Here is a 13,014-nt window from a genome sequence, read left to right as displayed (position 1 = left end):
AGATGTCACGGCGATGCATTCGGTTTACAGAAGGGCCAGTGAAGCTCTGAGCGATATCCACCATATAACCCCCTTCATGTCCCCTTCAAGGGAACAGGAACAAGATTCAGTCTCTTTAAAAATACAACCACACCATGACCTTGAACAATACCTGACCTCACACTGTCCCGCTGACAGAAAACCATGTTCCACTCATGGCCGGTGTCCTGTGGATACTGTTTGTGACCTGCGCCTTCTTTATAAGTTTTTAGATCCCCTTTAATTCAACCACGGTTGCTGTTACGGGCTGGCTAGTGCAAGTGGTTGCTGTGTGTCATGTGATAATGGGAATAAGCTCAGAACTGGCGAAGTATCAACACGTTCGCCACTACCCCGCAGAAATGGGCCTTGTTAAGTAGCCAGGAGCCTCTGCGAGCTCACAGAGGCCCCTCGGTAGGCTTGAGTTGTATTGTAATTTTCAATAAAAGTCATCACCTCTTTCACTCTGAGACCAATCCCTCACACTGTGGTTGGGGACGAGGGGTGATCCACCCCACCTGTAAATAGCAAACGCCACAGTTGTAGAGGGAGCTCTTCTTTCCTCTCTCTTTTAGTTTTAGATTTTTTGCAATACTACAGGATTTGCAACACAGGCTCGATCATACCTGTGGTACCGTAACATTTATAAAGTGCGATGTATGTTATATCATAATTATAGAATGTAAGCATTTATAACACCCACTAAGGTGCATTACCACGGAACTAGCGTACCTCCATACTTACTTGACAGCTGGTAACAGCTGGTGTATAGATAAGGAGATAAGCTAGTTGTGTGGTAACCCACCTTAGTGGGTGCCACGGATACTTGCATTCTCCATCTTTAATACGTCACACATCGCACCCCATAAGGATCGCATCAATGCCTGTTAAAGACCGTGTTAGATACAGCTACTTAGAATCCTCCTCACTCTACACTTGATCATCGATCGTAATCTCCGGTATCTACCTCTATACCTACCAAACAGTTGACGCCCGGAGGCGATAAGGCTTGTGCCTGATGTTTGGAGCGCTTAAACCAGCATCTCGCTTATCCGTGTCCCATGTTACCGCGTCACCCTCATTGTAGGTTTTCAACAGCACGGATACCCAGAAAGGAAGCTTAATACTGACGGTAGATGCAGTATGGATCGGTGTTCAATGCGCCTACTCTCCGATGACGCACGACTAATGCCCACATATGTACTTATATCCCTATCGACATTGATAGCTAAGTAATTAGCCATGGCCAACTTAGGAGCCAATGACGGCATCACCGATATGTAAATTCATTATGAACTTTAAGCAGAATCTCCCGAGCTCGCGGAAATCGGGCGTATACTTCTATTCTTGATAGCTATAAGTACTATCTTAAAGTAGCTAATGGGTCCGGAACTCGGAGACAACTCACGGCCGAGGTTCGCCGCAGAATGGGGTGGATTTTAGCGCTGCGACGCGAGAACATGACTAGGTTGGGTTACTATGAGGAGGCGCTTTATATTGAGTAGATCGAGACTACTGCACCATTGAGGACTTTACCTGCGCGACATCATACCACATTATTCGCTGACGTTCTGTTCCAGAAGTCCGAGGTTGTTGATGTCGACCTAAGGCTTCATCTGCACAGTTTCTACCCGCTTGATATGCATTGCAACTAGCACTGACCGAAATTCCAAGGCAGTTGGTGGAACGTAGCTAGTGATGGTATGTGTGGAGGCCAAAGCATGTGGCCAGTAACAAGAATTGTGAGCGCTGCTCGATTGAAGCATACTGGTTTGCAAGACCGAATTTGGATCGTTAGCTTCCGGCAGAACTTAAGGGAGGCGTCGAGTCGGTAGTTGGCATTGATCGCACAGACGTCGTTCATTCATTGTTGTCCACTGCTGTCCATGAGTACTCGAAATTCCTGAAACAACGACGTGTCGGACTGCGGCCGAAGTTGTCAACCTTATCTCTCAGCGTCGGCAGTCGGACGACGCGGCGATAAGTGTGGTGTGCATGACTGCAGACGCCTCAATATTGGAGCTAGAATCAGTAGTTCCCCTGGTCTGAAGGCGTTCCGCTGTCAATACTCCATTGGCTCTTTGAGTATCTATTTCTCGGCCCCAGTCCCGAGAATACGTCCCCGATCTGGCAGGTGGGTCCCGGGCTGCATGCTTGTCTACCACCCCTGCGTGCGGTCCTTTAGATTTGAGGAGTTTTGAGCATTCTAGTATCGAGGTTTGGAATGATCTTGGTACCAGGCTAAGCTTATTTTCCTGTGTGCCTTGAGCCTGTTGTGGTGCGCAGACCCCTATCGCGTCGAGGAAAAGATAGCGGAGGACGAGCCATCGTCGTCTTAAATCCATCTGTTCGCACCATGTGACAAATGCAAGTCTGTAAAAACCAATCAGTCTATCAAGCGTTCTTAGTTCTTAAATGCAAGCCTCCTTTTATGCCATCTTTCCAAAGCAATACTAGGTGGTGGTCGTCTCGTCCGATGTTGTGTACCCCTTGCTGCGAGTGCCATATCTCAACGTGGGGAACCAAGGACCCCGGCGATGGGCTACCGAATCAGGCAAGCCAATACTGGCACTATATTCATTGGGTATCCTCATCCGATCTTTTACATCCAGCCACTCTGCTACCTGCAAATGTATCTCGGACTGAATACATGATTGAAAGCTTCGAGTTGTGCCCTCCCCGATACCGGCCTTGCGCGCAGGACTTACAAATGCACCTGCCCATATATGTAAATTGACCGCCCCCGAGACTCCGAAAACCCCGAGTACATGCACACTATCCAAACTTCATTATTTAACCTGTGATGGGTGGGTATCGCCGCCTGCGGATACGTGCCATCGTACACCGTGAAGGCTTGAGTGTTGTTCCCATCGGTCCTCCCAGGGGCCTCTAGCAGGAACTCTTGCTGGTGACAGAGGCTTGAGTGGCTTCTCATCATCTGCGGCCTTCTTGTAGTTGCTGCAACTTGGCGTGGGACTCATGTCATTCATGCTGTAGGAAATGGCCACACCCTTTGACACTCGGATGCTTGAGTATGGGTCTTGCAGCATGGATTGGCGGTTTGTGAAAGCCATGTTGTCCCTCTTGGAAGACTTCTGCCATCTCTTCGGCACGAATGTCGTCCACATCTTCTCTCGGAATTGCTTGGTAGTGCCAAAGACAACAAATGGAATCAATGATGCGGTGACACCAGGCAAATCTTGTAGACTCATCCGAATTGCCTTCTCGGCGCTCAGGTTAGGCGCGTGTGAAAGAAAAACAGCTGTGTTGTTTTGTTGTCCAGTGACTTGGAATGTTGCAAGACAGCACTCGAAGATTCTAGCATGACCTATCAGCATCAATGACCGGACATGATAAGTTTGCATCTTACCCGAGCGCAACGAATGCGATTGTGAAGCGAATGACAAGCCACTTGTCATATATTCCCTTTGGACGTGGCAATATGGGAGAGAAGCTGCTCCTTTTCGTGTCAGTTTCGGTTGTAAGGGAGCTTATTCCGTAGGCAGCGGTCCACGTATTGAATTGTCTCCGTGAATGGACGTATTTTGCAAGAATCATCAGCAGGAAGATCGCCCCTCCACCACAGCTGATTATAACTGTAGGATATCAGTGACTGCGTCGGCACACAAGCTAAATCAAACTTACACTGGAAGTCAGCAATAACCAGAAACGCCACCATTTTCCCTTGAATTGCTTCCACTTGAAGTAACGAGACAGTCACAAGCGGGAGAACCACAGATGTGACTTTCCCAACAATGTTTATTCGGGCAAATATACGACGCGGATGAGGCTTCGATGTCCAGCCATAGACTGAGGCCATGAGAGAGAAGGCCCAGAATAGAACGAACGTTGCTTCGACATTATAGCAGTAATACTCTGCAAAGGGTGAGTACCTGGCAGACATAAATTGGTGCACATAGAAGACTCACGAATGTAGAACAGAATGCGATCGATCCCAGTGCAGCCATTGCATATGACGAGCGTTGGATTACCGACGTTGGCAATTCTGTTCTCCCAGGCAGCAATAGCAACATCTTCAAACCAGCTGTTTCAGTCAGACCTGATTGACCGCCAAGATGTTGTCTGGTGACTGACACTTACATATAGTCGTGAAGTTGTTGTATGATACTGCATGTAGTCGATAGAAGTGGAAAATATGATATACAGGCAACATCTACGCGGGTTGCTTCAGCTTTGGCAGCCGCGGAGCGTAAGAGCCGACTTACAGCTTAGTCGCTCGTTGTGTATCCATGCTAGCCACAACATCAAGACATTGCAGATCCAGCAAAATGCTGAGAACAACAAAACAGCCACTGCTACACCTGTCGCCTGCGCTGGAAGTTGCCACATATTCTGTCTCGACGATGTGGACGGGTACAGTGGATCAGATGCCCATACCTATGTTCATTGTCTCGTGCAATGGTATTCAAAAAACTGTCATGGAGATAGAACAGACGGGCAATTGACAAGGCGGAAATGTGTCGGGCATGTTATACCAGATCATGCGTCTAACAGGTATACGACAGGACCCCTGATGAAGATCTCAAAGCGTGACGGGTGAATGTCAGGGGTGGCACATTGGAGGGGACTGAGTCGGAGAGAACGCAACCCAATCCGAGTTGAGTTCTGTTGATAGTCGCAAAGGTCTTAACAAGATAGGATGTGGGGTCGTCTGCATAGTGTAGTACTATGGTATACATAGTACAGGAAGTGACCCGCGCAAAGGTGCGGCTGTGGGGTAGGTTGCCTGGCAGTTCTGCGAGAGGCGTCGAAAGGCATGTATTCGTCTTGGCCGAGTGGAGTCGCAGTTACAAGATGCGGGTGCGAGATGCGGGTACAGCCCGCATAGGTACTTACAAGCTGCCAAAATAGGCATTTGGAGAAAATATGCCCGGCGAAATGGTTGCCTCTCCCATCATCCAGACGGCTTGAAGTGTACACCGCTGGACTTTCACCTTGAACCAATCCAGAGATCCAGACGCGCCAAGCATTCTCTGGAGAGGGATCTTGCATCACACGAAATGCTGGTGTTGCAGGCTGATGTTCAGAAACCTATGCTCCGACAGTCTGACGAAGATAAGCCTTGTGGTTTGAGCTCATCGGGATGTGAACCACAACGGGATAGTGGTCTCGGCCAGTGGTGTGGACACTGGACGATCAGACAACCCCAACCGATATGGGCGGCAATCAAAGAGAGCATTTGTCCGTTGCGGCTCTTGTTAACAATCACCCGCCTTGCCACCTACAATGTCTCAAAATTGCTCTGAGATGCGTATCATTACCTTTATGCGCGCGGAGTCAATGACGTTCTACGTGTCAATGGACAATTGCTGCAACATTGGCGTGGACCTTGTTGAAGCGCCCCGTAGCACCAGTACACCAGTTAACTATGTTGTCCCTTTTTTTTTCCCCTATTTTATTGTCCATTCATGGATAGCAAGATGAAAGCAGAAGAGACGATACTTTGAGGTTTTCAAGCAGTTTCCAGCGCGTCTCTCTGAAAAAGAGAGCTTTGGTTTTATGTGAGATAGTAATTGTAACAAGTTAGTTAGGTATGGCATTCTGCTGGCAAATAGCGGGGCGGAAAGCTCGGACCCTGTCTCACAAGCCACAATGGCCCTCTGCGCCACGCTAGTTCGCGCCTCTTTCCACCGGCAAACGTCAAGCTTCAATCAAGGCTGATTGACTATTTTATTTCGTGACGACCAGCCGCGCATCTCCCAGCCGTCTCGCGTCGTGGCGCCCACCATCTGCTTCGACCAACTCGTACTGCTGCCAAATATGCCGGTCGTCAAGGGAGGAGTCTGGACCAACGCCGAGGACGAGATCCTCAAGGCGTCGGTCTCCAAGTATGGGCTGCATCAGTGGGCGCGCGTGTCGTCGCTCCTGCAGCGCAAAACCCCCAAGCAGTGCAAGGCGCGATGGAACGAGTGGCTGGATCCCAGCATCAAGAAGATCGAGTGGAGCAAGGAGGAGGATGAGAGGCTGCTGCACCTGGCCAAGTTGATGCCCACCCAATGGCGCACCATTGCTCCCCTCGTTGGCCGCACCGCAAACCAGTGCCTTGAACGTTACCAGAAGCTGCTTGACGAAGCCGAACAACGCGAAGCTGGCGGACTAGGCCTCACCGGCCCAGACGGCGGCGAAACGCAAGCACCCACCGCCGATGATGTACGGAGACTACGTCCGGGCGAGGTCGACCCCAACCCCGAAAGCAAGCCCGCCAAACCCGACACCATCGACCTCGACGAGGATGAGAAGGAGATGCTAAGCGAGGCCCGAGCCCGCCTTGCCAACACCCAAGGAAAGAAGGCAAAGCGGAAGGCGAGAGAACGTCAGCAGGAGGAGTCCAGGCGCCTGGCCACCCTACAAAAGCGCCGCGAGCTCAAGACGGCTGGCATCAACATCAAGGTCATCACCCGCAAAAAGGGTCAGATGGACTACAATGCCGACATTCCCTTCGAGAAGGCACCGGCACAAGGGTTTTACGACACGACCGAGGAACAAGGCTTGAACGAGCGGGAGAGGGCGGCATTCGACCCCCGAAAGCAACAGCTCGCAAACAAGCGCAAGGGTGAGCAGGATGATGACGGCGAGAGGAAGAAGCGGAAGAACGAGAAGGACGGCCCTTCGGCCTCGATGCAGGCCGCCATGAAGGCCGGTCAGATGCAAAAGATACGCGAGGCTGAGCAGAGCAGCAAAAGGCGGGCGCTTGTCCTGCCGACGCCGCAAGTTGGCGAGGGCGAGCTCGAAGAGATTGTCAAGATGGGCATGATGGGTGAACGTGCAAACCTAATTGCCCAGTCCAGCGAGAACGATGCTACAAGGGGCCTTGTCAACACATACTCAACCCTGACGTCGCAAACTCCAATTCGGACACCCATGGCGCCGGCCCAGGAGGATCATATTGCCAATGAAATCCGCAACATCAAGGCCTTGACAAATAACCAGTCAGCTCTCTTGGGAGGCGAAAATGCCGACCTACAGGAGGGTTCGGGCTCCACAGGCTTTGAAAGCGCAACTCCTCGCAGACAGGTCGTTTCAACACCTAATCCCCTAGCCACACCCCTGAGAAATGCTGCCAATGGCGTGGGTGCCACACCAGGGAGGGTTGGCCAGACTCCTCTGCGGACCCCGCGAGACAGCTTTGCCTTGAACGCTGCTGGCGATGCCATGGCGCTCATCCCTGGGTCCGCGAAGGACATGCGCCTGCGTGAGACAACGAAGAAGCAGTCATTGAGGCAGGGGCTTGCTTCTCTGCCAAAACCAAAGGAATCCGACTGGGAGCTTGAAGCTCCAGAGGATCAGATGGAACTGGTAGTTGCAGATGAGATGGAAGAAGACTCGGAGGAAAGAGATCGTCGTGAAAGACAGATTAGGGAAGCACAGGAGCAACTTGAACGCAGACGTCGAACGCAGGTCATGCAGAAAGAGTTGCCTCGACCTGACGTAGTAGACATTGATGCCCTGATTGAGCGGGCCGCAACGGTGGAAGATCCTGTGGAAGCCCTGATTGCCAAGGAGGCTGCCTTGCTCATTGGAAATGATGCAGTGAGATACCCCCTACCAGGAGGCACTGTCAAAGGGCGGCCCGGCAGCCTTGCTCGCTTTGACGATGCTGCGCTTGCAGAGGCCCGCCTTCAGATTCTTCTGGAGGTCAAGGACAAACCCAAGCCAGAAGACGTATCCGCTGTCTTCAACAGGGAGAACAGCAACGCCCTTCTGCTGGGTCTAGGCTGCTATGTGGATGATGAGGAAGAAGAGCAGGCAGCGCTCATGCAGTCTGCTTTCGATGCTGTTCAGGCTTCCACCATGTCGACTGTGGAGAAATGCGCGAAGGTCGAAAAGAAGCTTACACTGCATCTCGGAGGATATCAGAACAGAGCCAAGACCCTGGGGCAAAAGACAGCGGAGGCTTTTGAAGCCCTTGGGAAGGCACAGACTGCGCTCAGCGGATTTCAGGCTTTGAGCATATCGGAAGAAATTGCCGCCAAGAGTCGTCTCGATGCACTACGCGAAGAGGTCGCCTTTGTCAGTAGGAGGGAGCGGGAGGCACAAGATATGTATAAGCGAACCAAAGACGAACTCGAATCTCTCAGCAACGTCAACGGTTATCATTAAGTGCGGTTTCTTCGGCCTCGGCGCAAGGCTTCGTTGGCGTTGTATTTTAGACAAATTGTACATCAAGAAATGCTCAGTTGCAGCAAAATGCCAACAATATAACAAAGACCGTGAGCCGTACATACTAGGTGGTTTGGAAACATCTAGTAACAATGATACAGTCATTTCACACAGGCCTAGAAGTGACGGTGGCCCCCTCGACAAATGGTATCTTCAGAAGGGCCTCCTCCATGTATACTCTATAACTAAACAGCACGCCGACGCCACTGTGTATAAGCCACTGAGGAATGTCTCCACGGCCGCGCTACCGCGTAGCATGCTCGTCACCCTCAAGCTGCTCCAGCACGCCGCGGAAGACCTCGGCCTCGCGCTCCATCTCCTTGAGGCTCCTGGCCCTGCGCTCCGCGTCCTCAATCCGGGGGAAACCGCCCCCAGGGCTCGGCCGCCTCCCGGCCGCGGCGACGGCGCGGTCCCACAGCGCGCCACCCACGTTGCCCGCCTCGGCCGCCATCTGCTCGTAGATCTGGTCACCGGGTCCGTTATCCGGCTTCTCCGTCTCCCCGCGGATCCGCGGGATCACGTGCACGTGCACATGGGCCACTGTCTGCCCGGCCTCGCTGCCGTCCTGGATCGCGATGTTGAAGGAGCCATCGTCGGGCCTGGCGCTGCTGCTGTTGCCGTCAGCTTTCCCACTCAGCTGTTTCTGCTCCGGGCTGGAGCCGGCTGCTCCCCTGTCCGAAGAGGAGGGAAGGGACCGGGCGAAGTAATGTCTGGCCAGCATGCGCTGGACGCGCTGTACGGCCTGGAATAGGTCTGTCAGCTCAGGCGCCGACATGTCCGTCAGCCGCAGGTGCGGCTTCTGCGGACAGACCAGGACATGGCCTGGCAGCAGCGGCTTCAGGTTCACAAGGGCGAATGAATGTGGTGTCTTGAGGAAGACCTGTTGAATATCATTAGCATGTGCGACCGAGAGTAGGTAGTCCAAGATGAGACGGTGTGCAGATAAACGTGTCGTCAAGACGCTGCAAGGAGATGCTGTAACTGCGGCGGTGCATCTAGAACATACCTGTGAAGTGACTTCGAAGGGACCAAAGTGGATTGGCCCCGTGGGCTTGGAAACCATGTTCCGTTTGCCGATCACGCTAAAAGGATTGACTATAAGTTGGGTGCCTCGTTTTATCATCACGACGCACTGGTGTGTGAGTGATGGGCATAATGATTGAGTGGGAGGGAATGATCGCCAGGCTTGTCTGAAAGCGGGCTCGCTGCAATGGTCAAGCCCGCTGAGGTCAATGACGTTATGCGCTGGACGACCGCCGAGATAGGGTCCAGCTAGGCGGTGTAACGCTGCGTACCTCCATATACAGCGTACATCCTTATTATCAAGGGGAACCAAACAGCTCCGGGCAATAATTAGTGGCTAAGTAACGACGGCGTTTTTAATCAATTCAATATGTTTGTGTCATTAAGTACCAAAATAGAACATCGTCCACTCCAATGCGCAATGCTATTCTATGCAATACTACACCTAGGCACCGGAAAGCAACTCATAGACCTCGTAGCAGCTCTCCCAAAGAGATTGGTTTTCTAACAGCATTATTCATGCCTTCGTGGAACGTTACCCATACCTTATTCTCCCCCTTTCCAAGCGTCTCATCCTCTCTGGGTCTCTTGTCGCCGTTTCCATCAGTCTCTTGCAGCGGCCGTGGTTCCGTCTTGATGACTCTCCCAAAGAAGTCTCTCTTGACTGGAATAGATGGCAGCTGGATCTCCTTGGGCTTTGACAAGTTCTCCTTATCGTCAAACGAGTAATCTTCTTGGCCGTGCGGGTTACCCGCACGGAAGCGGGCTTGTCTCGCCGAGTTTTCGCGCAGCACCGACATCTTGTGCATCTCCTGATCCAGAACTTGGCGGACAGCGTAACGAGTTGGCGCATGCGTGCCATGAATGACCGCTGCTGACGTCTCAAAGGTGGCCAGCGCATCGAGATCACTAGGGGTATGTTAGCAACTCAAGGTGACCTTTGCATATCTCTGCATATAGGGATGTACTTACGGTGCCATTCGATACACCCACGTTACACCTCGACTGAACATATCGCCTTCAATCTTTCCGCGCTGGAGAGCAATTCCCACATCGAGAAGTGTGTCCGCAGCCCGCTTGACCATCCGTTTTTCAGCCTCCTTTCGGACGCTAGCTGTACCTTTCTGGTCACCGCTACCACCGACGACGACTGGCTTCACATCAGGTGATACTAGGCGGATGAGATAGGGCAAGAAGTCCGTTGCAATGTCCTCAGCACTCCGGAATGATCGTCCTAGCGTGGGAGCCAGTTGTGCTTGAATAGCTTGAAGCATGGCGCGGCTTTCTTTCTGGGCTTCACGAGCAGTAAAATCTGCACGGGGGCCTGAGAATGGAAGCGGCGGCGCTTCTTCCTCTTCCTGGCCCCTCTTCTGGTACATCAGGTGGGAGTGGCGCGTGGGTGAAGCGAACAAGCTGTGGCAAGCCAGAACCGGCTGACTGAGATAAGGGGCAAGCTCCCATTCCTGGCTGCCGAACAACCTTGAAGAGCAGGCATCGTGAAACTGCATCCACTCATATGCTTGGTCAGGCTTCGACAGGAAGAAGTCGTCGTTCAGTTCATGGTTCGGGTAATCGGAGAAGATGTCGGTAATGATGCGATCAACGTCACCACTGGTTTCGATCATTTCCCGCAATCGCTCAATAGCATACTTTTTGGTCTGCTCAGAGAATTTGAGTTGCGCTTGAGGTTGCTCGCCGAGAGGCATTGCCGTAGGAGCAACACGCAGACTGCCCTTGGGAAACCCGGCGCCCTCCTGGAAAATGCGCGTGACTATGTCCTTCACGTTGCCCCGTCCAAGACCTCTTGCTCCTCCTCCGCCATGAGCTAGATCTTGGACAATGTTCTGGTCAACCCATTGCCGCGTCAGACGGAGTGGACTTTTCAGTGTGGCAGCCTTGAGGCGTCCGGCAACCCACTCTCCAACGACCATGATCCCTCTGAGATCACCTTCCGCATTGCTCTCAGCGCCCTTTTTGGCGTCCATGCCGCTACTCATGCCCCAGGCTGCCTCGCAAAGCTTGCGTGCGGCATCTTTCTCGCACGGAATGCCCTCTTTCTCAAAGACACCCTTAAGGCGTGTGACTACCGCATCAATGCTTGGCTTGCCGACATGTATAACCTCAGCCAAACTTGATTGACGTAGCGGCCTGAGGGATGGGTGGTAAACATCATTACAGATAAGGATCAATGGCCGCATCTGTCGAAAATCATCGTTCTTCTTCTTGCGGCCGTGCTGGTATCCAGGTTCACCGACACCCGCACTGTTTCTCTCTCCCAAGGTGATCAGATCCATGAGTGCTTTGATGAAACCTCCATCTCCGGAACCGCCAGAGCCAGTCACAACGCCATCAACTTCATCGACCACCACACAAACTGGGCGGGCAATCTTCTGCTGCTGGCCTGGCTCTGCCTTCTTGTGTTGAACAGTCTTGACGCTTTCGGTCCCTAGACTTGTCCTGATCCGGTTTTTGACCACGTCCTTGCTCCGATCGTCGCTGGCATTGATTTCCATGACTTCGTAACCAGCCTGTTTTGCGCAAACATGAGCTAGAGTAGTCTTGCCGAGTCCGGGTGGCCCTGTGAGCATGAGAATCTTGCGATGGGGCTTCTCCTGCTCGGCCTGTTCCTTGGCTCCTGGTCTACGTCCCGACGGCCTCGATTTGGCAGCGCCAGGGAAGACAATGGGATCCCATCGCTTAAGCCAACGCAAAACGTTGCGATTGGTCCCGTCGTTGCCGCACAAGTCAAGAAAGTTTCTAGCTCGGTACTTCTCGGTCCACAGCATCGACTTCTTTGGCTTCTTGCCAGAAACTTCTTCAACTGACGGCATGGGGCGATCTGGCGAGGCATCGGGGGATGCTTTGCTTGCAGCAATCTCCTGCTTAGCTGCGTCTACCAACTCGTGGATCTCGATACCGTAGTAGCTACGCTTTGCTCGACCCTCCTTCGTTTTGGACCTGGCAGCAACCAAGCGCTCATATGACTGTGTGGTGTTTGCTTTCCTTGGCTTGACATGTACCGTCTTGCCAGAACATGTCGTAATTTTGAAAGCCGCGCGTGACTGTTTGGAAGAGGAAGAGAGGTTCTCGAAAGCCGCCGCTAAATCGCTGTTCTTCCTCAGGAGGGATTCGTATAAGGTGTCATGATCTCCGCTGTTGGTGTTATCAAGTTGCGTGTCCGTTGGCTCACCAACGCTGGGCTCTGATTTGCTGGGTTCGGCCACCTCGACGTCGGGTTGTGCTGGGGGTGATGACGGCTGTGTCGACGCGGCGGTAATGTTTTCGCTGGGGCTGCTTAGCATGCGCCGCTTTGCAATCGGCTCCGTCAACAGGCCCTCATCTTCGTCCGAGTCGTCGTCGACTAGGAATCCGGCCTTGCCTCTCTTAGGCTTTTGTCCATTGTGCGGTTTCGGTCTCTTGTTGACTGGCGGCGACGAGCTGGCAGGATAGACCACTGGAGACGATGCCGACAGCATTTTGACTGTCCAATTTTCCCCGCCTCGTTCGTAGAGAATCGCTGCAGTCAAAGACTTGAGGAACTACTGAGGATGTGTCGAGTGGTATGGATCGGAATCGATAGGTACCACGACTAGAGTGGGTGGTCTGGGGAACGCGGTTGACGCGACTAGACGCGTTGATGGGATAAAGTGGGTGGGGGCGTGGACCTAGCAGTCTCCAAGCAAGAAATCAACTGCAAGACCCCCAAACGTTAACAACAGTACCTCACGCGCTAAGTCCACGCCCACTGAGTAGGTTGGATTCTGCAGTATCGTATTGCAAACAGTGTTAGAA

At 52.5% G+C, this 13,014-nt stretch overlaps 3 protein-coding genes across 3 annotated transcripts; 1 reads left to right on the top strand and 2 right to left on the bottom strand.

Moving 5' to 3' along the window:
- Window positions 1-2,807: 2,807 nt before the first annotated feature.
- Window positions 2,808-4,426, bottom strand: JN550_001145 (uncharacterized protein; the record flags this gene model as incomplete). The annotated part of the gene is made up of 7 exons (XM_049309827.1): window positions 2,808-3,336; window positions 3,389-3,614; window positions 3,664-3,894; window positions 3,948-4,063; window positions 4,120-4,192; window positions 4,245-4,352; window positions 4,417-4,426. The coding sequence occupies 7 exons, from the start codon at window positions 4,424-4,426 to the stop codon at window positions 2,808-2,810; spliced, it is 1,293 nt and encodes a 430-aa protein (XP_049177051.1).
- Window positions 4,427-5,799: 1,373 nt separating this feature from the next.
- Window positions 5,800-8,139, top strand: JN550_001144 (uncharacterized protein; the record flags this gene model as incomplete). The annotated part of the gene is made up of 1 exon (XM_049309816.1): window positions 5,800-8,139. One exon carries the CDS (start codon window positions 5,800-5,802, stop codon window positions 8,137-8,139), a length of 2,340 nt encoding a protein of 779 aa, XP_049177050.1.
- A 304-nt stretch (window positions 8,140-8,443) lies between these two features.
- On the bottom strand, window positions 8,444-12,698 carry JN550_001143 (uncharacterized protein; the record flags this gene model as incomplete). The annotated part of the gene is made up of 4 exons (XM_049309805.1): window positions 8,444-9,079; window positions 9,206-9,331; window positions 9,768-10,131; window positions 10,195-12,698. The coding sequence occupies 4 exons, from the start codon at window positions 12,696-12,698 to the stop codon at window positions 8,444-8,446; spliced, it is 3,630 nt and encodes a 1,209-aa protein (XP_049177049.1).
- Between the last annotated feature and the right edge of the window lie 316 nt (window positions 12,699-13,014).

This window comes from Neoarthrinium moseri (assembly GCF_022829205.1).
Source record: "Neoarthrinium moseri strain CBS 164.80 chromosome Unknown scaffold2_Wmoseri_CBS_16480, whole genome shotgun sequence".
NCBI lineage: Eukaryota > Fungi > Ascomycota > Sordariomycetes > Amphisphaeriales > Apiosporaceae > Neoarthrinium > Neoarthrinium moseri.
This window is presented reverse-complemented; position numbering and strand designations above follow the sequence as displayed.